General features: G+C 49.5%; 5 protein-coding genes across 5 annotated transcripts; 3 read left to right on the top strand and 2 right to left on the bottom strand.

Moving 5' to 3' along the window:
- Positions 1-9416: 9416 nt before the first annotated feature.
- FOXG_14378 (uncharacterized protein) lies at positions 9417-12368 on the bottom strand (the record flags this gene model as incomplete). Its single annotated transcript, XM_018394441.1, has 3 exons — positions 12329-12368; positions 11824-12147; positions 9417-11764 (listed from the first exon to the last, which is right to left on the bottom strand). The coding sequence occupies exons 2-3, from the start codon at positions 11987-11989 to the stop codon at positions 9417-9419; spliced, it is 2514 nt and encodes an 837-aa protein (XP_018254589.1). The 5' UTR covers positions 11990-12147; positions 12329-12368.
- A 1245-nt stretch (positions 12369-13613) lies between these two features.
- On the top strand, positions 13614-14023 carry FOXG_21703 (uncharacterized protein; the record flags this gene model as incomplete). The annotated part of the gene is made up of 4 exons (XM_018402050.1): positions 13614-13633; positions 13692-13798; positions 13820-13847; positions 13912-14023. The coding sequence occupies 4 exons, from the start codon at positions 13614-13616 to the stop codon at positions 14021-14023; spliced, it is 267 nt and encodes an 88-aa protein (XP_018254590.1).
- A 6452-nt stretch (positions 14024-20475) lies between these two features.
- Positions 20476-22248, top strand: FOXG_21704 (uncharacterized protein; the record flags this gene model as incomplete). The annotated part of the gene is made up of 2 exons (XM_018402051.1): positions 20476-20626; positions 20702-22248. 2 exons carry the CDS (start codon positions 20476-20478, stop codon positions 22246-22248), a joined length of 1698 nt encoding a protein of 565 aa, XP_018254591.1.
- An 886-nt stretch (positions 22249-23134) lies between these two features.
- On the bottom strand, positions 23135-24917 carry FOXG_14380 (uncharacterized protein; the record flags this gene model as incomplete). The annotated part of the gene is made up of 3 exons (XM_018394442.1): positions 23135-24699; positions 24765-24838; positions 24901-24917. 3 exons carry the CDS (start codon positions 24915-24917, stop codon positions 23135-23137), a joined length of 1656 nt encoding a protein of 551 aa, XP_018254592.1.
- Positions 24918-25593: 676 nt separating this feature from the next.
- On the top strand, positions 25594-26172 carry FOXG_21705 (uncharacterized protein; the record flags this gene model as incomplete). Its single annotated transcript, XM_018402052.1, has 2 exons — positions 25594-25626; positions 25678-26172. 2 exons carry the CDS (start codon positions 25594-25596, stop codon positions 26170-26172), a joined length of 528 nt encoding a protein of 175 aa, XP_018254593.1.
- Positions 26173-26984: the final 812 nt, after the last annotated feature.

Raw genomic sequence — 26984 nt, forward strand, 5'->3', positions numbered from 1 at the left:
TCCCTCACCCCTCGACTCCATCCAGCGAATATGTAAACCCGATGAATGAGAATGTACGGGAAGAATAATGCAGCGGCTAGTAAGGAAGGTGTGACATGCTGGAAGAGAGCCTATGCCGCTCCTTGGTCCGTTCAGAAACTTTTATATCCGGATGAATTGGGGATTCTGAGACAACAATGATTGCATGTTCTTTCCTTTCTGATATTTAGTACTAGCAACAACCACTACCATCGCACTTCCAACAATGGGTCCCGAGCAATCCCATCCGCTTAAAGCCCTCAAAGTGTCATCTTGCTAGGTAGCCTCGATCAACGTCTAATGAGGGGAAATATTAGAATTGGCTGGGCAGAGGCCATTGAATCAGGCGGCATGGCGGCCGTTTGACATGGTCCTAAATCTGTTAAACATGTCTTCACTAATCTTCGACACCTTAGGTCTTTACTGAAAAGGGTTCGTCTCTAACTGTGGAAAGTTATCTGCTTTCAGACGCTGTATAATCAACGAATGGGCGGTGCTGGTAGCACTTGAGGTCCCATAATCCACCTTCGGCGAACTGTCGTGGGTATAATAGGCTGAAGAACAAGCAAGCAGCCTATGCACAGATTTATTTGCCGAATTGATGATGGAATCCTGGATGAGAACATAATTGCAGTTTATATTGCGGCTGTGACGGGGTCCTCAGGCAGTAAACGGTGCCAGCCCACAAGTCGAAACAGGAGGAGAGATGACCTCCCTCAACTGGCGTTGCTCTTGTACCTCAAAGTATCGAGACTGGCTTACAAGGCGAATATCCGTATGCTGATAGTATTCTCCAAGATGACTTTTTTGTTTTTCTTTCCTTTTTACCTGCTGCAGCTAATAACGTGGTTTTCTATTACCTTCTTGCTTGTGATGTGATAATACCATTAACAGGACATAGCAAGGTGTCGCACTGAGCGTGCTTAAAGGGTTAGAGTGAATATGATGAGCAGCAGCAAATGTGTTGATTGATGTCTTAAGTTATCTCTTGTGCGGGGAATTCCATCCCGCAGAGTTACTTAAAGCATATAGCTAGATTACTAATGCCTACCCTGCGACACACCCCCCCAGATTTCACTCTGTATCAGATGAGATCTGTATATCATCTTGATCAATATCCTCTCCTGAAACGTATTCTGGATCAATCCGCGATGAGATATCAACCAGACCTAATTGTTTCACGAAGTGAGAATGCTTTTCTGCTGAAAGGGGTTTTGTGAAGCCATCTGCAGGCATGTCTGTTGTTGGAACCCATTGAACTGTAATTTTGCCGTCTTTATGGATCTGTCTTAGCCAAAAGTTGTGGATATCGATGTGTTTTAACTTTGATGTTAGTTGTGGTCGCTCTTTCTGGATCAGTCCCACTGTTTGTTGATTGTCACAGAGGATGCGTGGTTGGTGTTGTGGATCGAACTGTATCTGTTCGAACAGTCGGTATAGAGCTATAGTCTCTCTCGCTGTGTGAGACAGCGATAACAGTTCCGCTTCAGTCGTTGACGTGGTTACAGTCTTCTGCTTCGAAGACTGCCACATGATCGCCCCGCTAAACAACTTCATGAGATAGCCCTGGGTGGATTTTCGAGTCTCTGGATCATCCGCGAACGATGCGTCGCTTGACTGCTGTAGTACTTCATCATCGCCTGGCTCTACCTCTGTAGCATTATCTACAGAGCCTGAGAACTCGATGGCATAGTACTGTGTGGTCTGGAGATATGAGAGAACTCGGTTTGCATACCGCAGGTGTTCAGGTGAAGGGTTCATGGCGTGCTGGCTTAACTGGCTAGCTGCATAAGAGATATCTGGTCTTGATACCACTGCTGCGTACAGAATCGATCCTACCTTTTCTTGCATCTCTGTGATCTGTTGTATAGTGGCCTGTCCTTCGAAAGGTTGGGGACGATAGGATGAAGTGAGAGGCGTTGCCGTTCTCATTGACCAATCAATCCCGAACTTGACACGGAGTTTGTCGATATATCCATCTTGGCAGATCCAAAGCTTCTTGGCTTTGATGTCTCGAAGGATTCTGATGTTGAGGAAGGAGATTGCTTCGCCCAAATCCTTGATCTCGTATTTGCTGTGTACTGCTGCTTTGAAATTGTTGACTTGTTGAAGGCATTCAGGTTGCGCGATGATGAGAAGATCATCTACGTATAGAAAGAGAATGAGTTGAGTCTCATTATTAATGAGGATACAGGGTTCATCTGGGCAATGTTGAAATCCCAGATCTTTAAGAAACGATGCAAGCTCATTGAACCAGAGCTTTGGTGACTTACGCAGACCGTAGAGCGCTTTGAGCAGTCTCCAGACCTTTCCTGATTGACCATATCCCGGTGGGCATGTGGTGTAGATCTCCTCGTCCATTTCAGCGTTAACGAAGGCGTTCTTGAAGTCAACTTGGTGACATATCAGCCCAAACGCACAGATGAGAGCCATCAGAATCCGGAAGCTTCGATAAGCACCGGTTGCTGCGTAGATGTCTTCACCAGAGTGGTGTTGGAGATCGCCTCTGACACAGATGCGAGCTTTGTGACGAATGAGGTAACCTGCATCGTCCAGTTTGTAGGTAAAGACCCATTTGAGTGGTAGAACTTGTTTGCCTTCAGGGTAATCGACTAGCTCGAATGTCCCTTTCTCCTTGAGTGACTTGATCTCGGCGTCTGAGGCTCGTTTGAAGCCTTGTCTCTCAGGATGCCATTTCAATTGATGCCAAAAGTCAGGAGGTGGAGGCAAGTCCTTTCGTTGGGTTCGTATTGAACGTGCTGATGCGAAAGCGTGGGCGAGTTGCTGTCCCAGCTTAGCGCGTTCCAATCGTAGAGCATGAGCGTGTCTTCGCGCTTGCTTATGGATTTGGTGCCGAGTAAGGCGTGGTTTGAATGTTTCGATTGCATCTTGTCCTTTCTGTGACAATTTGATACTCCTTCCAGAAGTTGTTCTGAGATTCTGGAGCACTGAAGCGTCCGTTATCTTTTTCTTTCTGGGTGATCCTAGTTGTATTGTTGTCTGAGGACGCGGTGATGCTTGATGGAGAATTACTGGACTCGTGGGCCGCGGCAATGTTGGCGGTTCATCTACGGGTGGTGCAACCTGTATCTCTCCTGCTATTGATCGTTCAGGTGAGATTTGTGGTGTAAGAAGCAATCCTGGTCGGGATAGTTCTGCTTCCGGTTGTATCGAAACAGGAACCGAAGTTGCTGTATTCTCCATGATAGACAATGGCTCGATATCCTCTTCTTCGAGATCAACTTCATTGATCGTGATCGCGAGAGTCTGTCCCGATTCGGGAAGAGTTGTGGCAAGCTGTGGATCGTACATGACTTTCTCATCAACTTGAACATCCCGAGATACAATTACACGATCAAGGTGTGGAACCAAACTTTATAGATATTGGTTGCGTCCAATCCGACAAGCCATCCCATGAGTGCATTTTCTTGTAACTTCGCTTTGGCTGGACGGGCCTTCTTGTTCTTGATTAAGACGTAGGCAAGAGAACCAATGATTTTGAGATTAGAGAGGTTGGGCTTTCGGCCATGAACCATTTGAAATGGAGTTTGCCATTTGTTTTCGTTGAACTGGGATGCGATTGAGGAGGCGAGTAGCATGAGCAACGATGTAGGGGCCAGAGTTTCTGAGGTAGATTTCCCTGTATTCGAAGCTTGCGAGCGATAGCTATGATCACCCCCCCAGAACGTTCGGCAAGACCATTCTGATCTGGCGTATCTGGTGGAGATGAGTTGAATGTAATTCCCTTCATTGCAATGAAATACTTCCATCTCTTTCCCAGACCCTTTTCGCCATCCGATTGGATGTATCGCGTAGTGAAACCCCAGTTGTCATTTGTAATGGCTAGAAACTCTTGTGTTATAGAAATGTAGTTCATCTTGATTCTTGTTTGGGAGGTTAAAGGTGATATGGTAAGCTGAGTAGTCGCAATAGAAATGAGCGACCCAGGAGTCAGCGTTGAATGCTTCCTCCATGTCGATAAGATCAAGGTGTATCTTCTCGAAGGGGTAAGATCCTCTCCACGGTGGTATGCGGGAGATTTGTTGATACGCTTGTCCGAGTTGACATTCAGGACAGAGTTCCGACTTTCGTTCGAAGTTGCGAGTCCCGAGTGCGACTCCCTCGACTGCTTGAGGCATGTGTTCAAGAGCCTCCTTTCGAATATGGCCTAGCCTTGCATGCCAGGTATCCATAGAAGCTGTCGCAACTTGAGGCGTTCTCGATTTAGTAGCCATTGCAAAGGATTGCGCTGCCTCTTTATGAGATTGAGCCCTGAATATAATGTCCTTGATGTGGGATTCGGCGACTCGAAAAGCACCATGTTTAGTTACTTTAAAGGCATTTGATCCATCTGAATATTCCATCCAACAAGTCCTCGTATTGAAATAAAGTCCTTTGTTGTTCGAGAGAGTGCGTATTGATGAGGTTCCAATGGAATCCAGGGACATAAGCAACGTTCTCGAGTTGAATTTAGACCTGCGCCTGTTGGAGTGTCGACATGGACCGTGACATTTCCTATGCCTTGTGAGGTGCGTGCCTGAGTTGCCAAACTCTATGGTTTCATCATCGGAGTGGTGTGTAATTAGTGAAGCGAGACAGGTCATTGCAGACATGTGTATCCCGCACAATTGTCAAGTCGGAAACAATCACCGTACTCGTCTTTTGCGGTTGTGCCAAACGCAAACCTTGACGTAACAAATGCGGCTCTTGATTTGGATAGAAATTTATCTGTGCTTGAAGTCTCGTCCTCTGCTAGATGCTTGGGTTGATTCTTTGTAATATCTGACGGCCAGAACTTAGGCAAGTCAATATTGCTTCTCTTGAGGTCCCTTTCGATGTTTTCTTTAAGGCGTTTGCTTCCCTTGACTGTAGTGATGATTTTCGACTGTATTTGAACGATTGGTGTCCATCCCTCTGGCGCACCCGAAGGATTAAGATAATAACACTCAGTGTACTTGTGGGACATGCCGCAGACGCAATTTCGGAAACCCATGTTCGAGGATGGATGCCCCGTCCGCTGTCTTTTCTGTTGCGGCTGATCCTCTTCGTTCTGCGAATCTGAATCATTGCTATGCTTTCTTCCTTGAAGAGTGGCGTGGGCTGCTCGTCCTCTAATAGCTTTTTCCTTTGGTGGTGCCATTGTCCTGAACTGCTTAATACAGAATCCGATAGTAATCTTCTTCTCGAAGAGGGTTGGACTGAGTTTGCGGAAGGTCTTGAGTGCTCTATTTACTGTATTCTGAGCTTTCTGAACAATGGTGACATCGTCATCTTCACCGTTTTCTTCCTCTTCAGAATCAGTCAAACTTGCGACAGTGGCGGAACCGCTACTGGCATGGTCGGGATTAATCTCGTTGAGCGCAGTGAGAAACGCATTTGAGATCTTCTCCATGGTTTTTGCAGCCTCCTTGACGAGGTTTTTCTCGCTTTCAACCTGAGCTTCCTTGGACTTCATGTAGTTGTAGAACGGTGGGTTTACTTCGCGAGATGATTCAATGAATGCATCACAGATCTGCGACTCGCTGAGGTTCTCTATCTTGTAACGTTTAGCGTTGTTAACGAGAGCAGGCCAGCGGCTGAGCCATTTATCGAGACTGGTGTTGCTAAGGCCCTTCTTAAGCTTTTCAAACTCAGACCTAACATTCTGCTTCTGGTCTTTCGCGGTGGGTTGGATGCTATCAGCCAGCGCGATGAGTTTACCGCGGACGTCATGGATTCCGAGGTAGTGCTGCTTGAACTCCTGACACACTGTGAGGTCAATGCGATCAGAGACCTTGTCGTATTTCTTCCTTTCGCTATCATAGATAGCCTGGAGGCTGTGATATTTCTGGATCGTGTCCTTGCTTGCTGAGTCCGATGGTTTGGTCGCAGTGAAGACTAAGTTTTCAATCCCTTCTGGATCACAGTAGCTCCAGACGTCATTGCGCACAGCAAGATCCTCAATAGAGTTGATCCAGTTGGTCCAGTCCTCGCGGGAGTTAAGCAAGGTGAGATTGTGATCTTTGATCGACATTTTGTGACATTTAGTCAAGAAAAGGATAGCGTCCTTTTTGAATTGACTTCTGATTAATGTGTTAGCTTCTTGCTGATTAAAGAGATCATGATTGTTAGATTTTAGGAGTCTTCTCTGTTAAAATCTTTTGCGGGTTTCAAGTTGCTGTTTCATATCGCTTCATCTGATACATCCGACCAGGGTCCAAATGCATACCGCGAAACCAGCATATGCGTCCAGAATCTGGCTCCATATCCATTCGTGCCGATTCCCCTGAGGCTTCAGATTTTCAATTTGCACGAGAAAGCTCTCATTACGACGAAGTTGCATATGCAGAAGACGCTGATGGCGATGGACATTGGCTTGCGGCAGAGAAGATGCCTGGATCATGATGTGAGAGAGCGCATATGATAAGTAGTCTCCGGAGCTCATAACTGTCGCACTAGCAGCGTGCTTAAAGGCCGTTAGAGTCGAATATGATGAGCAGCAGCAAATGTGTTGATTGATGTCTTAAGTTATCTCTTGTGCGGGGAATTCCATCCCGCAGAGTTACTTAAAGCATATAGCTAGATTACTAATGCCTACCCTGCGACAAAACACCACCAATTTCGTCATACAAACCATTCATCACCTTCCCAATGACTTCGTAACTAAGCTGTAAAGACCCAGGACCTGTTGAAATCAATACTAGCCTATTTGAGTTTGATGAAGCCGATGAGAATATAGGCACACAGGGTACAGCTGCTAATAGCTGCCCGCCGACTATACAGCCGAGTGATCAGAAAGGCGATGCATTTCAACCTTTTGATATAGATGAATTTGAACTTTATATCAAGAATCTACCTAGCAGCCCGCTATTACTATTCTAAGCTTTTTAACCTATTTACCTTGTGCAACTATGGGTCGAATATACTAATGAACACGTTGAATTCCTATTAAAAGAGTCGAAACCGGCCTTTCCGGTCCGGCTACGAGCTTGGTTTCCAACCGCTGTTGACGAAGTGTATCTCTGGCTCGGCGTACTTATTTATATAGGCATACATAAGGAAATTCGTCTTCGAGACCATTGGAAGGCTGCTACCTTAGAGTCTCACCTTCCAACTCATTCAATCCTCAAATTTATGCCTTTTGATCGATTTCAGTTGCTATTACGTCACCTACGAATCTTCCCTCACAACACCAACAATAACCTCCCTTCGCCCTACAATCGAATTGAACAGTGGCCTCAGCACATACAGCAGATATCTACGGCTTTCATCGAGCTAGACACTTGCCTCTCTGTAGATGAGAGTATGATCCGCTTTACAGGGAGATCTAGTTCGACAACAGTAGTCAAGAACAAACCTACGCCTCATGGCTTCAAAGTGTGGGTTGTGGCCCAAGGAGGCCTGTTTTTAAGGTGGATTTGGCACAAGCCGGGCTCTAGCTTTGGCCCTGTTGGTCTTCCGATTCAACGAAAACGGAAGAGAGGCGCCGATGAAGAGCCTCGCCTGAGTCTGACACAACGGGTGGTTGTTTACCTAGTCAGTCTGCTGCCCTGTGCCATTTATCACGTCTCCATTGATAACCTCTTTTCGTCACCCGACCTATTCAGGATTCTTCGGAAGGAAGGCTGGGGCGCCACTGGAACAGCTCGATCAAACCGTGGTTTCTATAGGCTCTTTGTGCAAATGAAAGCTGCTGACAAGGCCGGCGGCTCGGAGCTAGGGTACAACGAAGTGAGGACTGCAGCAACCACTGATAATCTTGTAAGAGGCCCTTGAGACAGTCCTGCACTATTGAACATATACTAATTAGTCTCTGGCCTCTGTAGGTCAACCAGATCATCTGGAAGGACCACGTCCTCGTGATGTTCCTTTCAACTGTACACACAGGGGCCGATTTTGAACTTCGGCAACGCAAACGCCCTACAGCCCGTACAATACAAAACCAACCAGTCAGAACCTTCTTTGGCAACGAGGAATTGAAGGTATTCCCAATCCCTTCTATCGCGGCGGCCTACAATGATGAAATAGGTGGTGTTGATCGAGGTGATCAACGAAGAGCTGGAAAGGGATACGATCACCACGTTTGTAGGGCCGGTTGGCAGGCGTTAGTGTGGGCCTTTCTCTTTGATATTGTTCTTGTGAACAGCTTTATCCTTCAAGCCCAAGGGCAGCCTGATTGGAAGCCCTTCCGGAGTCGGGTTGACTGGCGGCAGTGCCTTTTTGATGCTATTATCAACACTTACGGATCAACCGGCTCTTCAAGGAAGACTTTTCGAGCTGGTGACACAATCACACCAAAATTACAGCATATTCGCGTCCTAAGGAAAAACCCTTCAACCTGCCTAGCTTGTAAGGGCTCGAGGTTTGATGATACTAGGTCACGAAGCTCAGAGACGGCATTAAGGCCGCGGAGTGCAAATCAACAGGTGCCGTGATCACGTTATTTTTGTAAGACTGGCAATGTAGCTCTATGTAACTCGCAATATTGTTGGGACCCCTACCACCGGCTAAAATAGGTGACATGAGAGGTACCTTTTATAGGCTGATTTTTTATTGGCTAAAACGCTTGTCCGTGACCTGGTTGTGCCCGCTCCGCACTCCAAGGGATAGACATTCTGTAGCCAGAACGAGGCCTCAACCAGACGGAGCGAGAGATGATATGAGTTGTCAGGGCCGGCATGATCCGGAGGTAGTGGTTGGTAAACGCATCAGCTCGATCTCAATATTAGCCCGAGTGTGAATTTCGCACCCCTGGCCCCCTACTTGATGCACCTTTCTTCAGGAGTCGTAACGCAACGCTCCCTTGCAATGCTTGTGTCCGCACGTAGAGAATGTAAAGCTATTCCCTCTCAACCTCCCCATGGCCCTGGCTCCATTACATGCCCCATTAAGCTAGTATTTAGATTTGTTCGATCGGCATCGATATCTTTTCGACGGTATAAACTGAATCGTACATAGCATCACTCTAGGGTCAGTAGAACTTGGTCGTCGGGAATCGCTTTGCATTCTTCCCGGATCCTCTGGAACCGACTTCCCATTTTCCCGACTGGCTGTTTTGCCTTGTACAGCCACTCGACCCTCTCATCTAGAACCTGAACTTAGACAAGAAAGCAAGTTAAATCAGCTGCAATGCTCAGCAGCTCGTCCAATCCACCCGAACTTGGAAATGCTCTTCTTGACATACCTGTCAAGTCGAGCAGCCATTTTCTGCGTGTATCTTACTTATCTTGTATCTGCCACTACAAGGACAGGGGTCGTATCCCTACTAATCATGCACTGTGTAATGGCCACAGTCAAACTGCTTTTAGATGGATAGCTTACTGACGCTAAACGCGCACTGTAAAATATAATACTCTCAATTTAACAGACTGTGCTTTAGCTTTTAGAATAAGTCAAGATCGTTAGCTCATATCCTCTTCTCACGATCCGGTGTTATCTACACCTATAGATAGCTCGTCATATTCGACAGACGTGGAATTATCAACGCTAAACGGCGGAAGGAACATAGCAGGTGCTGGCAATGAGACTGGCGTTAATCTCTTGATACGCCCCGACAGATACTCAATCTCGATAGACGGTGATTGCTCGGTTACTTTTGTTTCTGAACCGCCAGGGATAGGACATGAGGTTAACGTCGCCGCCCTTTGATCAATGGTCCCTTCTATGCTTTCGTTGGGTCTCCTAGTCTGAGGCTTGGAAGCCTGTGGGAGGATATCTTGTTTGGGCCGCTTTGTATCGACAACTACGATAAAGTGATCATCGGGGAGAACGCCGCCAAGTCCGCAGGGTTCTAAAGGCTGCTGTTGCGACACGTACTGCTGCTGATTGTCGTTCCAAATCAAATCCAGCTCGATGTCACTAGCTTGTTCACAGTCATTGTTTATCAGACCCGGGTCTCTATGATCACCCTTATGCGTGGAAGAAGTCAGCTGACGTAGACCCTGGCCTCGATCTGTCAATGGCCTATAGCTGGTAGAGGACCCAGATGTTGTTCGTAGATGAGAATGAACCAAGTCTAATGACTGCTGAGAATCCTTCCGGTTTTGGCTACACAAGGGCGTGCGAATGGTTGGTGATACATCAACTGGATCACCCGATAAATCGATGCAGAAAGGTACGTCGCTGTAGTATGTGATAGCACCTTCGTGGCATTGCAATTTGCCAACCGACCCTCCAGAGTAATTCAAGCCTAAGTCCGACTTGCCAGGATTATCGTCGTCCACGGCTATAGGTGAGCAAACCAACGCATCCTGTGAAGTGTTCGCATCTGATGATCCCTCCCGAACAAACAGTGGCTTGTAACGGAAACTTTCAACTCGAGCGTAAAACTGCGGATCCAATGCAGATACATTCTTATTGAAGCCTCCGGATTGGGATTCATTGCTAATGAACGGGCTCGTCTTCTGATGCTCACGTGTCTTTTCAGAGCCATTGATATTATTGGCAGGAGGGCTTTCTTGCGAATCGTAGATAGAGATGTGGCTACTGAACTTGGTATCTTTAGATCCGCCTTGCCATCGGATTTTATGCCCATCAGTAGATAGCTGAAACCTGGTGCTGGTTTCTAATACGGCGGAGCGAACGAAGTCAGGAGTTACGTTGATCAAGTGGAGCTGGGCCAAATTGTATAGCAGGTTCAGAGACACCCAGCCTTCAGCGTCTAGGTGGATGTCCTGGATACTCTGCTGTCCAGGCAATATGTCGGGCGATAGTAGGTCTAAATGCCGGATATAGTTCATATTCTCAGACGGAATCTGAGCACGATCAGGGTCCAGATCACAAGGTCGCGTTGGTCGCTGTTTTGGAAGAAGCGGGAGTGGGGGAAATAGCTTGGTAGACGAGACCAAGCCTTTACCATTGCCTTCTGTCTCCACGTTGTCCTTTTCGGGATCAGAGGCCGACCCATGGGCACTTAAATGGCACTGATATTCCCAAGCGCGACATTGTTGTTCTAGAGGGAGGAATCTGGCTTCCCGGATAGGCTCAGTTTCATGAGTGGGTGGTTGGTAAGCAGATGATGAGCCCGCCACCTGTGTATCCGCTACAACGCGCGCCATGATGAAGCTGCCACCCGGGCGCAGAGGCGACATTTTCGAGACATCGGCACTGTTACTTCTGCCTGTGAAGAACTGTTCAAGGCGACGAACAACAAGACTCCTCCGCTCCTTGTCTGTCATGATTACATGCTGCGGGTATAACCCGTCAGGAACATCTCGTAGATAGTCCTCCACCTTGCCCTTTGATGATTTGGTTGAAGGCAAGACGGGGAGGTAAAATGGCGTTCTCGAAGACTCGCCACCGGCTGACATGGAGGCGTAAGCAGAGTCAGCCGGCCGGAGGCTGGAACCTGTAGAGGGAGCATGGCTGCGCTGAACTCCAGCTTTGGAATATATGTGATCGCGATTGTGGGGGGATATTCTTTTCCTTTTTTGCGATGATGATGCCTCTGGAGACCCATAGTGATCCGCGGCAAGGTCTCTCAGTATGGTTTCGAGCTCTCTCTTTTTCTTTTGGGGCAGCCCATAAACCTTGATCTCAAACAGCTTGTCTTTATGGAGCAAGGCCGGACCTGGTTGCTTATAGCGCTTGAGCTCCTTCTTCAGTTGTTGAATCTCGAGCGTTAGGTCGTCGATGACGCTGCGGTAGTCATTAGAGCTACTGCTGTGCGCTGTGATAGGTCCAGGAGGGTCGATATGATGCCAAGTGTGCAAGTGTAGCTTCTCTGTATCCAATAAATCAGATTCTTCTCGGGAGAAGGAGAGGTTATCTACAGGTTCGCATTAGCCTCTTCTGGATTACTACAAGTTCGCTATAGGTAGTGCATACCATCTGCGGGATTGTTGTTGGTGGTCGCGTTGAGGCTTGAGTCATTATGCCATTCTGGTGGGTCGCTTAAGACCGTCTCACGACTGCCGTTGAAGGAATCGAGATGGAGAAAACAATCGGTTGGTTGTGGTGGGGTTCTCTCTGGATTGCTTTGATTTAAGGGCATCTTGGCCGCCGTAAGCAATGAAACGTGGAGCAAGACCCTAATAGGACTGCTCAATTGTCGATATCAAGAATTGCAAGTATGGGCTACATGATAGGAAGACTTTGACGGTGCGACGACCGTGCAATCGGTCGGGAGACGTCTAGCAACAGTCGAGTGTCCTGTAGAGCAATAAAGTTGGGTTAGCAACATGGAAAAAATCCTCTTATAAATGAAACGCATAAGGATAAGAATCGAGCTGTCGCAAAGACATCGCAAATGGGATCATTGCATATGCAGTGGCGAGTCGAATGTGCCATGACAGCTATGGGGGAAAGCCCCAACAGCCATTGATATGCTTACCAAAACGAAATAAAGCTATAACCGGCAACAGCGAGTTGCATATAATTTCCAGATTATAAAAGTTTGCTTCATGTAGGGGTTGTAATAGTTGAGTCTTGTATGGTTCGTTGGTCTGACGAAATGTCTGGAACTATGCGGCCAGGAGATTGCAAGGTGAATCTGCTCTTCTGGGTGAAGGCTTGGCTGCTGAAAAGTGAGTCACTTTTGGTGTAGTCGCCGAGAGGTGATCCAGCAAGAGATATGTTGGCGGCGATACGTTCTCAACAACCTGGCTTATTTAGCAGCCGATGAACTCAAATAGAAATTGGAAAATAGTGTCTTGCTGGATGCTTCCCTACAACTTGCCAAGTCAATAGTCCGGCCCAGAAGCCGCTGAAGCTGTTGCAGTAGACAGTAAAAAGGTTGATATACCTGTGGTTGAACTCTGATAGTTGTATAGCAGCAATCAATCCTAAAAATGGTCGTGACGATGAGTCGGTGTATGGTAACCAGTGCCCTAAGGAACGTACGAGAACGGAAAGGATGTGAGATTGAGGGGACACCAGGACAAACATCGCCAGCAGAGCTAACGGAGTACGTCACTTGTCACTTGTCAGCGTACTAGTGGAGGAAAAGTGGAGGACCCTAGTGACCCAAGAGCCCGGATCCCCGATGTGCCGCGGACCTATCATAGCGTTGAAGATACGTTCTGTACCTATCAAGTGCGCCGGAGCCCAACTCCGCCATCTTGAAGACTCCTCGCGTAAAAGAGTGGAGTAGCTCATCTGATGAGACGCAAACCGTCGCTTGTCGTGTTGATATTTCCAGAGTACAAGCCTGTATTTTAGTCGGTGGTAATTTTCGGTTGAGGCTGTCAACAAGCATTATCTTGTTTTTTCTCTTTTCACCTGATGCTTTGGGCTTCTGAAGGGTTTCGGGGACATATTGTAACCGAACATTTTTCTCAATAGATATTACCGAGCAATAACATAGTATTAATTGTTAATCTCAATGTTAGGGATAAGTTTTTAAACTATTTAAGGCTAATTCTTTATTACAGATCAAGATAAAAATAACCAGGCACTCTTTAACTGTTCTCATTCATCTACCGAGGTAATATCTGCAAGTCTTGCGCCTATATGATTAACTGCTTGACTCTCCTACTATGTAGTGCTGTCGCTTTCAACGACGCTGAAAAGTTGCGATAAACGGGATATATCCAAAAATGAGACGCATGCTCACTTGGCGCTTACAAGGCCCTACCTGCGAGCCCGCCTACACGTTGGTTCCACAGTGCTCAATTTCTATGGCCGGCGGCGTCCTTGGGTTAGCCGCTGCGATAGTGAGCTTTCCTTCTTCAATGTTAACCATGATTTCCTGACAGCTCGAGGCAGCGCTGTGGGTGTCAAGCGAATGGTTCGCTCCGATTGGCTGGTTCTCATATCGTGTCCCTGGTTACTGGTGAAAACGGTTTCGAAAAGCAGGAACAATGTAAGTCATTTGGCTGTGTAGCGTACCAGCCAGTTGGTGGAGGTGTGGGGTAAGTCTGGAGAGCCTGGGGCTGGCTTAGCGTATGTATGTATGTATGTATATTTTTCGTCCAGGGGGCCATCGGCCCCGAAAGTCCCCTACTGGGGCACAGGACGTGCTGGGCTAGAGAAGTCGGAATCTATCTACACGCTATTTACAGAAATGCTATTGGCTACAAATGATTAGTCATTCGCAACGCGAAATTAGTCTTCCGCTCGGTATCCGATTTCTGCAACGCGTCAGTAGACCGCACTCTATCCAGCATATCATCGGCACAAATGGCGCATCCTATCGGGCCTGTTACCCGTCAGCGGGACGACAAGGCGGTGCTGGCATATCGCAGCCGCTTTTGGCCTGATATCAGGGGTTGAGATCAGTCTGTGTGTGTGCGGCAGCTCGAGACTACCTCAAGGTGGTCCCGGCCAGATGGAGGGCGTGGTGGCGCCCTTCGTCTGGCCGTGAGCATACGAGAGAGGAAGAAAAGGTAACAAAAGAAATGTGTGGAAGATAAAGAAAGGAAGAGAGTCGCGAGTGCTTCTCCAGTCACGGTCGCCTAATAACGAGGGCAAATCTTTCCAAAGAACGCGCTGTCCTTGGACAGGTCGATATATTTGGTAAAGTCTTTTCCTATTGCTAGATTGACCGCTGCATTCGGTGAGGGTGCAAGCCTCATCCGATGACGCGGCGGTACTTTTCTGCAATAGAAGATGTGATCCGGTGCTTTGCGTCGGTTGCACGAGCAGACCAAGCGTGCATCGCTATGGTCGAATCTCTCGTGATATGCGGCGAAATCCCCGTGGAGGGATCTCGCTGCCAGCAGATGGTGCAAGGCTGCACGCGGGAGCGAGAGCTCCGGCGGGCAGCCTGTAGTCGCCTTGAGATTGAGTCTCTTATACTGCTTAGGGGCGTAGGTAGACCACCACGTCTCGAATGCTTCTTTCGGTTTCTGTCTTGCGATCCTTCGCAAGTATGCTAGTGTTGGCTGAGCTCCCTCAGGCTCGGGGGCTGACGATCCTGCTTTGGCCAGTTTATCGGCCTGTTCGTTGCCAGGGATGTCAGTGTGTCCTGGCACCCAGCGTACCTGTGTGGCTCCATGCGATGCCGCTAGTGCCTGAAACTCGAGAAAGACGTCCTGAGAGGAGTCGGACGGTGTGCCTCGCAGGCACGTGGCGGCCGCGAGGTTGTCTAGGCAGACTATGATGTCTTGTGTTGCTGAATCTTGCAGGGTTAAGGCGGCTCTAAGGCCTTCCAGTGCTCCTGCAGCTTCGGCATCAAAGACCTCTGCAGGTCCAAGGCGACCTGATCCGCCGAGGACGGGGGAGTTGCCTTGGTGAATAGTGAAACCGTAGCTGGTGGCACCCTGAGAGGACAGAGAGCCATCTGAGTATACGACTAGGGTGAGCGGGTCGAGTGACTGCACCCAATGGAGGAAAGCGTCGGCTGTTTCCTTCTTCGATGCTGTCTGCAGCGGTGGCATTTGTTCTTGGTTGAAGCATTGCTGGATGAGCTTCGGTCGCGCGCACGGCGCAAGGAGCTCATCTGTACGTCGAAGACGTGTTCGGAAGCTGCTTTCCGTCTGTGCTTGATATCTTCGTTTGATGAGGTCGTGGTAAGCAGGTTGGCTGGGCGGGCGCGTTCGACTCGCCAGAGGGTGAGCCTCATCAAGCGATTTGAGTCGCGCAGAGAATCGGAGTCGCCGCGCTTCGAGGAGTTGTGCGACTGGCGGTATCCCACTTTCTCGGTGGAGAGCAGCAATAGGTGTTGTCTTCCAAACGGGAAGTATAGCTCTCATAGACTGGTTCATGGCCTTGGTCATTCTCTGTATGAGATGTTGGTTGCTTGACGATAGGTCTTTGGTGGGTTGATTCCATCGCGGTCTGTTTGTGCCCGGGTACCAGGCCTCGGCGCCGTAGAGTAGCACGGGCTCGACACATGCCCTGACGGCACTTCGTACGGCAGCCGGCAGCGGGCCGTGTTTCGTGTTGGTGAGTCCTCGCAGATGGTAGGCCACGGCTTGCGCTTTCGCTGCCCACTTCTCTACATGAATTCTGAACGATAGCCTGCTGTCAAGCCAGATGCCCAGCCAGCGTAGGGCTGACTCGGGATGTTTCTCGATATCTCCGTGACGTACCGCTGGTGCGGTCCTGAGTTTGCTGCGAGAGAAGTGCATGACTTCAGTCTTCTTCGAGTCGAAGGAGACACCGTTTGTCGCTCCCCAGCGCACCATCTCGTCGATGGCCCCGGAAGCCATAGCCGTAGTTTCGTCTACTGTGTCGCCTATGGACAGGATAGCTGTGTCATCCGCATAGCCGAAGCGGCCTTGGGGGTTGCCCAGTCGGTAGATGGGCTCTGTGTAGAGTAGGAAAAGAATCGGCGATACTGGCGACCCCTGAGGGAGGCCACATTGGAGAGGAGAGGAGGGTGTGAGGGTGTCTTGATATCTGACACGGGCCGATCGGCCACTCATAAAGGACCCAGCCCATCTAGCCAGATGATTGGGCCATCCTTGTTCGCGTAGACGCAGCACCAGCCTGTTGCGCAAGACGGTGTCGAACGCGCCTTGGATGTCCATTGTGACCAGGGTGGCCACCTTTTTGCGAGCAAACGCCTCTTCGATATCATGGATCAGGGCGGTCACTAGGTCTGTTGCCGACCTTTTGGGGAGAGCCCCAGCTTGTTGTGGGTGAAGGACGCTGTAGTGAATAGCTGCCCATGCTAGACGGCGTGCGATCAGCCGTTCTAGACCCTTGCCGAGGCAGGAGAGCAGAGGGATAGGTCGCCAACCCCGTGGCGATGTGAGATCTCGGCGTCCGGGCTTGGCGATCATGACCACTTCCGCCTCCCTAAATGGTTTCGGATGGTGGCCTGCAGAGAGGCATCTCTCGAATAAGCGGCGGACGTGCGTCCCGATGATATGCCATACGGCTTTAAGAAGGTTAACGGTGATATTATCTGATCCAGGAGACGTATTGCCTGTATGGAGGGTCGCATACTGTGCCTCGTCTAGGGAAATTTCGAGTGGAAACGGGATCAGTCTAGGAGGAGAGACGAGCATCCAAGGGTCTTGGATGTCGTCGTCTGCGGTTCGTCGTTCCAGCGTGGCTCGTCGGAGCGCGTTAGCCTTGTCTATCTGAGATTCGTAGACGACATCGTCAACCTGCAGTGGTGGCGGCTGGAAGGGCCCTGGGGACTTCAGCCACCGAACGGCTTTGAAAAGGGAGCTACTGTCGGAGAAGGTGTCGATGAGATTCCGCCAGTAGAGCCTTTTGGCTCGGCGGACTACGCGATGGAAGTCTCGTTTGGCGATTTGGACTTCCTCGTTGAAGCCAAGAGGGTAGAGTCTTCTGATTGCACGAAATGCAGCCGCGGCGCCGGCGCATTCTTCGGTCCACCAGGGAGCAGTTCGTGCACCCTTCCGTGTGGGCCGGCCGGCTGCCTTCGCTGCCGATGTTAGGAGATTCACGAGTGCAGAGGCAAGCTCATCAAGCTCGGATGGGGTCGAATCAGCTGTGGGGAGTCCAGCGGCTCCAAGCTCTACGATCTCAGCGAATCGTTTGAGCTCGTCATCTGTTGTCACCCGAACCCGGCCCGGTTGCATCGGGGCTAGTCCCGCATCGGTAAGGGTAAGGCTGAGTGTGAAGTGGTCAGAGCTAGTGGCAAGGTGATCTTCGACGGTAGCTTCAGCAAGTGGCATATTAGTAAAGGCAAGATCGATCGTGTTGCCGTGTGGGTTTGTTGGAATATCTGGAGTGTTAAGTAGGTCGAGATTATTTTCTGATGCCCAGTTTGCAATTTCTTGGCTATGGTTCGTCGCTTGTCCTGTCTGCCAAGTATGATGTCTGGCGTTAAAGTCGCCGGCGATAAGGCAGCGTTCCGGAACAGGCCATCGTATCAGTATGTTCAGGGCATCACTCTCGTCGTTCTGACGATAGAAGTTAACTATCGTCATGCCGTTGATTGTAAGCCATAGAATATCCCGAGTCTGAAAGGGCCGGATCTGATCAGCCGAGAGCCTTGGGTCTCGTCGGACATATGTCATGACTCTAGGCCGAGTGTCGTTACCGTCCCATGTCTCGACAGGTGTGAACGTGTCGTATGCGGGATGGGTTTTAGTTAGGGAGCGAGTGTCTGTGTGAGCAGTCCACGGCTCCTGTAGAAGGACGATGTCGTATCGTTCCGAGTCGGCCAGCGCCAGAGCGCAGTCGTGGGCCGGGGGGATCTTGCCGACGTTGGCCTGAAAGATCCTGAGCGGCTTCTTGTTATTCTTTCGTGTCTGCGGGTATCTATTCCTGGTCAAGAGGACGAGTGATGAGAACTATGCGCCGTTTTCGCGGTGAGCCTGGTCGGGGATGCTCGGGCTCCTCCTCCGCTTCGTAGCCCGCATGAGGGCTTGTGGCCACCATGATGCACGAGGGTGCTCCTGATGCCGCTGGACTTGGGCCACGAATGCTCGGCTGTTCGTGTGATGCGATGTCGTCGCTTTGTTGGGCTTCCAGATGCGACTCTGGTTGTTGTGCCAGGTGTCGTTGTCGGTATGCCTCCGCGCCAACGGTCCGGACATGTCCTCGTTGCTCTTTGGTGAGTCGGCGGAGCACGCCGTGCACTCTCTTTGGCCGAGCTGGGCACTTATGAAAGTTGGCTTGGTGAGGGCCTAAGCAGTTGATGCACTGTTCTGGTGCAGTGCAGTTGTCTATAATGTGGCCAGTCTTACCACAACGTTGGCAAACTGGCTGTCTATGACAGTTGCGCGCAAAGTGGTAGCCCCAACACGTCTCACATTGTCTGGGTCGGTCGGTTTTGTCAATCAGTCTCGCCGCGCTGCTGCCAAAGAGCGACCAGAATCTCTTTGTGGGCTTCAGAAACGATACAAGTAGAGTCTTGGTCAAGGGGCTGTCCGAGAATTGTCGCGAAGGACGTATATCAACAGGCTTAAGCCCCGTCTGGATTTCTATCTCATCACGGACAATACTATCACTATCCACCTCTTTACCGTGAAAGTCAGTCAGTCTTGTGGGAAAGTCTGAGACTACATAGGTGAACCATTCCTTGTTCGTTTCTACTGTCGTAGCTCCCAGTTCAGCCGCCCACTCAGCCTGCTTCTCTACGAGAAAGTCGCGTGTCTCAGGGTCGGCAGTCAGGACGGCCCATCCCGATCTGACCTGGAAAACCTGTCGAATCTTGCTTGAGACGGCGCTGAGTTTTTCCTGGATCAGGGTTCGGATTGCATAGCTACTGTGGGCTCTGGCCGGAGCCCCGGCTTCTAGACGGATGAAGACGCGGAGGTCTTGTCGGGGTGGGGCGATAGTCGTTTGTTGCCCTTGGCGATGAGGTGGATCTGTTTGTCGGCGTCCATGTTGTTGTTGTTGTCTGTGGGTTAGACGGTCACGGTCAGTGCGAGGCGAGGCAGCGGCTACGCTGCTGTAAGTAGGCTTGGGGATGGTAGGTCCGGCACTGGAGAGCTCTCGTTTCCAGGAGTCAAGGAAGCTGTCGGCAAACTGTTGAGCGAAACGTCGTTGCGGTCCGGTAGTGAATTGTTGTGCGGCTTCTTCGAACTTGGCGCAGAAGGCCTGGAATACCATAAGTTTGGCATTGTACTCCTCTACGCGTTCGCGCGCGAGATCATTGGCTGATTTAATGATAGAGACTGGTTGCTGTTCAAAGGTCGATGAGGGGCTGGCGCGCTCAGCTCCTTCCGTAGCTGCAGCAATGGTAGAGGCATTAAGTGGTGAGGATGGTGTCTGAGCCATCCGCCTGGGACCGGGTGAAACACCAATGGTGCCGTTCACGGCCGCAGGGCTGTTCTGTAAGAGGGCTGCACGGGCTCCTCGGTTCAGATTGGCGGGAGTGTGGATCCCTAAATCGAAGGGGTCCGGAGCAGCGGGCGGGTTCGTCGTAGACGAAGCCATCGCCGCGGCTTGCGGCTGCGCAAAGCGCAAATTGAGGCGTTTGTTGTGCACTTGTTAAGGATTTAGGTGTCGACAGGGCGACTTTCTTAACAATTGTATGCCAAGAAAGTGTGATGACAAAGGAAGGTGGAGAATTTTGAGTTGACCGTGTCACTAAACGCTATAGGGTAAGCTTGTTTTTACAACCATGTAGTCAGTTACTTACTTACTACATGAATTTAACATTACTATTACTTCAATAGCAAGATAACCACTCAAGGCATTCTCATACCTATATTCCATATATTCTTTATGTTGCCGTCACCATGCCACATTTAGAGGACCAACCGTCTTAGCTTCACCCCTTGAATTTTCTTTTCCCGCCATTCGGGACTAGGTATTAGGTATAACACAAAACTTTTGGGATGTTCCCATCGATTCGATGAGCCAATGCACTGATTTGAGCAGGCTAGGCAAAATTCATATCGCCAGTCAGGGGTCTCAATCTGGAGAAGTATCTATATTTTCTGTATAACCCTTGCTACGGGGGTTTACTGTTTTCTGTAAGAGATTGAAGAACTTTTCACCAGTCGGCAAAATGTCGGTAGGTAGATGCCTTGATGACTTGTCCACGTCTGCGCCCTCCATGCCCCTCCCTCACCGTAAGATAAGCTCGGCTCAAGCTACGTAAGACGAGCACAAAAGAACCATTCAACATCAAGCCCATTCATCCAGCCCTCTCGACAGAGAAGCATGTCGGAAGTTAATAGACCTCAATCCGGGGTCTACCAGTCAGACTCTCCATTGCCAGCAGGGAAATGGACTCGCATTCTCACCCTAGACCCAGGAGCTAGAGACGATCCCATAGAATGTTCTCTCCACGTTGCCAAATTTGACACTGAAGGTAAGATCCTCTATGCGAAATCGAAATTTCTTTTTAATGAAACCCGTCTCGGCTGACCCTGAAATATATTCAAAGCCTACGATGCGATATCATACGTCTGGGGTAACGCTGCAGAACGCCGCTCGATTCAGTGTCAAGGTCATCAAGTCGACATCACCACTAACCTCTTCGAAGCTCTGCGCCAGACCAGACACCCCCGTGAGCCAAGACGCATATGGGCCGATGCCCTATGCATCAATCAGTCAGACCTGGTAGAGAAGAGCTTCCACGTCAACATGATGGGCGATATATACGCTCATGCCCAGCAAGTCGTGGTTTGTCTTGGCGACGACGGCCAGAACGGCGAAGTCGCAAGTGTCGCTTTCAGCGTCATACAAGATTACAATCGCATTGCCGCCAAGTACCTGTCCGAAGACGTCCTCAACAGCAGAAAGTGGTGGAAACCAGACGATGGTTACGGTCCTGTCACTGCTACGCGGCTTCAGAACGTACTACCATTATTCAACCATCCCTGGTTTGAGCGGGTTTGGGTTCTTCAGGAGGTTGGGCTTGCGAAGAACGTGGTGCTTGCCTACGGCTCGTCAATGATGGACTTTGCTGAAGTCATGGACTTCGTGCAGGCATGGGCCCAGACCGGCAACTCTTTTCCAGGTGTCTATTTCAGGTCAGGCCATATCTCGGACCTCTTCACATACATTTGGTCCTCATACGTCAAGGATGTCGAAGATGCCTGGTTCAGATCTTCCCGCATACTCAAAGTCCTGTTCCAGCAGTCACTGAAACGTTCAAAACTTGAGTTTCTAGATGTGCTCTTCAGGGCGAGACACATTCAAAAGGCTACGGACCTCAGGGACTTCGTTTATGCATTCCTCGGGCACCCTCGTGCAAGGTCGGACGACGGCGAGCTCTTGATCAAGGCAGACTACTCAAGAAATCTGTCGCAACTGCGGCTCCAGTTGTTTTCCGGACTGAGTCCCCATTCATTGCGATTTCTTGGCCTGGTATCTCACTGTCTCCCTGAGGAACTCGCGAGTGGGCCGTCGTGGTGCCCCCAATTAGACGTCAGTCGAGCTTGGGCTATCAATGACAGATATAAGGCCTGCCAGGGGGAGGACCCGACCTCAGTAGGCTGGCTATCCCCCCGAGTTGATGGGTCGAGCCTTGAGCTCTGTCTGTATCTTATAGACACTATCGATTTCTGCGGAGAGGTCGCCGCAAGGGATCGAAGTAACATTAATCAGGCCACGACCACTACTGAGGAGCCTGGCCACCGCATCGCAGAATCAATGCTCGTCCAACGCCCTAGTCTTGCAGAAACGTACTGGTCGGTCTTGGAGGAATCAGAAAAACGCCATGGTCTGATTTATCAAGACAAAGTGCTTGCTTTTGCGAGTACCCTTTTACACACGAAGGAGGACGAGGATGCTTTATCTATTGCTCACAGTTTTGCACAATTCTGTCAAGATTACTGTCCGTCCATGCATTCCTATCTCCATGATCACAACTGGCTGGAGCGATGGGGCACGGGAGGAGCGCCGAAGCATTATATACCGTTCCGACAGCGAGCGGCAAACAGTATACAAAGGGAGAGATTCTTCACCTCAGCTAAAGGCTATTGGTAAGTCATTCTTTCGCCAACACCACCGGGGGGCTATCAACTTTGAGCTCTCGAGCCTGCCATTCTTTACTGACGGTGAAGTATAATTGCAGTGGGATGGGATCGCCCTTGGTACAACCCGGCGATCTGATATGTATTGTTCCAACAGTCCAAACTCCGTTAGTCATTAGGCCAATAGGGAGCAAACAGATGACATTTAAGGTAATAGGATCCTGCTATGTGTATGGAATGATGTATGGGGAAGTACTGAAGACGCCAGCAATGGGTCACACAGCACAAAAGACTACAGTAGTGTTTCTTGTTTAGTTATATTTGCGGCGTTTCGCTGAGACCTAGCTAGGGTTAGAGGGCTAAGTGCGACGGTTATGGTTTCCAAACAGGTAAACTAGTCCATACTAGGTTTATGTTTGCGGATTGCGTAGGGCACTATACTGAGTAGGTTGCGAAGTGTCATATCTCTTAATAGTGAATAGAGCGGTTTAGGCACATTCAGGTAAAGAAGTCTTATTAATAGCTAGTAAGCTAAGTTCTATCTACTGCTAAATATATATATATATATATATATATATATATATATATATATATATTAGCGATGGCCACCGGGTAACTGTAAGAGTCACAGAGTGATTACAAGAATCACTGGTGTTTTTGGTTGTATCTGCTGTAACTGGGTCTTGGCGGTCACGGATGATGAGTGGTGATATAGAAGCTAGTACTCGAAGCGAAGTGAACAAAGGAGCTTACAGCTGATTGGCTTCCCCAATTCGATACGGACAGCACCGCATCAGGATCTTTAATACCTACATCTATTAGAAATAAAACTGCTTTCTGGCTTCTTAAACCAAACACTAAGGAAAAGTCCCGCTATCAAGGCTTTCCCTAACCATGTACTAAGCCGACTCTACCTCTACTACCCCTTTGGATGTCTTTGTATTAGTTACAGTAATCTCTAGACCATCGGATCTTGCAACAGTCTCCTTAAACTTCCTAGGAGGGACGTTCATTGCGTAAAGCTCATCCATCTTCTCAAATGAAAGGCCTCTAGTTTCGGGAAACAGCCACCAACCACCGAAACCGGCGATCAATCCGGTAGCCAAGAATATGAACCCGACCATGCCGCCCAGGTCTCCGGCATCAGGATTGATCATATATGGGACTGTGAACTGCATGATCAGACCCCATATCGAGTTAGTAATGGTGATGAAGCCTTGGGTCGCCGCTCTGAGCCGCATTGTTGCAATTTCTGACGCCAGGACAAATCCTGTGGCACCAATAGAGAGCTGATAGATCAGCGCCCAAACATACAGCATGCCAACGATACCCCAGCTTGCCTTCGTCTTATCCGGAACGCATCCCAGAATGCCCATGATCAGGAGCATCAAGCAGAGTACAAACTGTGGACCGACAATGAGGAATCGACGACCGAATATCTCTGTGAGGGGGAAGGCGGCGGTGCTAGCAACAAGCATAACAACATATAAGGCGATTGAGGCGCCAAAATAGTTTTTGATGCCGATGAGTTCGAAGAAGTATGTCGCATAGCCAATGACAAAGGTTGCTCCAATCATTTGTTGAGCCGAGGCAACAAAAATAGCAGTAAAAGTACGCTTGCGGTTAAGTTTGTTGAAGCATTCTGTTTCTGATTGTACGTTGATGCCAAAGATTCTCTTTGGAGGTGTGCTGTCAACGTTACCATGCAGGTCGTTGGTGAGTCGAATTTCTTCCTCGATACGGCTGACTTCGATGTCGTAGTATTCGGTCTCCTCGAAACCATAGATACGGCGTAATGCTTTCTTGGCATCAGCTGTGCGGCCGCGCCTGACAAGCCAATAGGGGGACTCGGGGAAGAAGGGCCAGGACACGGTAAGCATGACTGTATCGTGTATCAGTGACTGGAAACCTTTGGAGGACAGATAAAACATACGAGGGAAAATGTACATGGCCACAACAGGAAGCCACCATTGCCATTTTCCAGAAATGTGACTGCTCCCCTGGCTTACAATGACGATGGCAAATTGGCCAAAGACAATGCTAGTGTTGAAGAAGCAGAGAAAGAAGCCACGGAGCTCGGGACGACACGTCTCACCAATCCAAAGAGGCGAGATGGTGAACATCATACCGATCGCAATACCGTTGACACCCCGTCCTGCCAGATGCATCCTCCAGTCAGGAGCGAGTTGTTGGAGAAGGACTCCGGCAGCTGAGATGATGGATGCTGCCAGAATGCCCCATTTTCGACCGAACCGTTCGAGTAGTGGCGCGAAGATAAATGTAGCGACGATTTCAGTAGCGGGGGCGATTGAGTTCCAGGCGGAGAGATAGTGGGCCGGAATGAGGTAGGTACCGTCCGACTTGAGCACGCCGAACTTTTTCTTGAATTCAGGCAAAGCAGCGAGCTGACCGCCGGCCACGATGTCAAACCCTTGCATGACAACGCCAGTGGAGATCAACAGAGCTAGTTGCGATTGTGAGCTGATGGAAACAGACAACTGATGATTGCGAACCCCGGGCTTAACTTACCCCAAAGGGCAAACCGCAACTGCGACCTAAGAATCTTCCATTTGTTGTCTGGATTGACAACGGAATAATCCACTCTGTGGTGTGATAGTCAGTGACTGACAGAGATTCCTCGGAGGAACGAACATGACGCGCTTACCCGTGGATCAGAGTCATTGTGACTTTGAAGTGATGAGATTGAGATGCCGACTAAATGGTAGGCAGAATGATTGTTCCTGGACAAAATGTCTGTAGAACAGGCCGACCTTTGGCAAGTCCGAGGTGGATACTTATAGTCCTGCCAGCTGAGTCGTCGAATCAATCCGGGGTTAGTGCACCCAGACAGTTGGGTTCTCTTATGATCCGGGGTATGGGGTATGGTTGCCAATGCAAATGCAAGCGAAGCCAGGGGTTGGGGGTGGAGAATTACCTCCGCCTTAATGTCTCCATACGGAATTACGTAGGGATTAGAGTTAACATTGTCACGTGTTTGTAAAGTTACATCGTTCCACTTATAAATTCATCGAGCTTCGCGGAGCTATCTTGAGCTCCGCGATGTGTCCCCGCAGCTAGCGATGTCGCCAACAAATCCGTGGAGGCCGGTTGCGCGGACCACGAAGATACCCCAACCACGCTTCGCTCAAATCGACATTTATAACTAAGTTGACTAGGCTTCTGTTTCCTAATAGCGTCTGCATACTCAACGTGATAGCGAAAGACCTATAGGCTTGACCCGGACTAGTCAGATGGCGTGCCAGTTACAACAGACCTGGAAAAGGCGCTCCGAACAGCCCAGAGTCCATTTCACGGCAAACAGCTGGATCAACGATCCTTGCGCTCCGGGATACGACCCATGCACCAATACATACCATGCTTTTTTACCAATGTACGTATCTACCTTTTTAAATGTACCACCTAAGTTGTTTGCGCTAAATAGCATGATCTGACAGGCAACCCATTGAGCTGCGAATGGGGTAACATGTCCTGGGGCCATTTGGTGTCTAAGGATCTATTGACATGGGCACCAGCTCCGGTTTCACCAGTTCTTGTTCCAGACCAGATCTATGACTCTGAAGGTGTCTTCACTGGGTGCTGGGTTCCTGCCAACGACAAGACACTGAGGGTTGCTTATTCCTCTGTGAAGCATCTGCCATTTCACTGGAGCACCCCACCATACCCACGTCATGCAGCCGGTTTAGCTCTGGCAACCTCACGCGATGGAGGTATCACTTGGGAAAAGTCTCCTCGCAATCCGATATTGCCTGGTGAGCCAGACAGCTTGGAGATCACTGGTTTCCGCGACCCTTACGTGACGGCTCCGCTGTCCACCCACCACGGTGAACCGGCAAAGCTTTACGGGCTGATCAGTGGTGGCATACAGGATCTAGGTCCTACAACCTTTGTCTATGAAATACCATCCAGGACCACTTAATGGACACCCCCACTTAATGGACCACCAAAATTTCAATATTCCCATACAAAATCCGAATTTTCAATTACACCGCATTTGGCCAGGAATGAAGATACTCACAAGCCAAAACCTGTGCTGTATAGTTTATTTCATGAAATTTCAATATCGGCTCAATTTTTCCCCGTTCCGCCTCGTGGTCTTGTCCTCTAGCCCTTTGAAATCTTTTCAGTTTCACCTCATCCGGCCCATCCGACCTCATTCACTCCAGTAGGCATATCACCTAATTTACTCATGGAACTCCTGCCACAATGGTTCAGCGTGTTTATACTGAAGACGACGTAGCTGAGGCTATACTCGATATTACTGATAGAGGCCTATCGCCGACTGAGGCGGCCCAGAGACGTGGAGTGCCTTGATCGACCATTTATAGACGACTTTCTGGTCAAGCGAGCAGGAAAGAGTCTACCCACCCCCACCAACGTATTTCTACGAGCCAGGAGGTCCGTCTCGTTCGCTGGCTTCTGCGGCAGGAGTCCCTGGGCTACGCTCTCACGCATAGCCAACTTCGAAGCTGCGTCGAAGCCCTCCTCCGTCAACAGGGGGATAACAAGCCTCTAGGCAAGCACTGGACCACCAGGTTCGTCAAACGTCATTCAAAACTATCTACCAAGCTTGGAAAACGTCAAGAAGCCGCCAGATTTGACGGCTTTACTCCGAAGGCGGTCAATTGGTACTTCGATATCCGGGAGAACGAGTACGGCTGGATCAAGCCTGAGAACACGGTTAACGTGGACGAGGGTGGCATAATGGCGGGTTTCGGTAACTCCTCCACA

The sequence above is a fragment of the Fusarium oxysporum genome, chromosome 15 (assembly GCF_000149955.1).
Source record: "Fusarium oxysporum f. sp. lycopersici 4287 chromosome 15, whole genome shotgun sequence".
Classification (NCBI taxonomy): domain Eukaryota; kingdom Fungi; phylum Ascomycota; class Sordariomycetes; order Hypocreales; family Nectriaceae; genus Fusarium; species Fusarium oxysporum.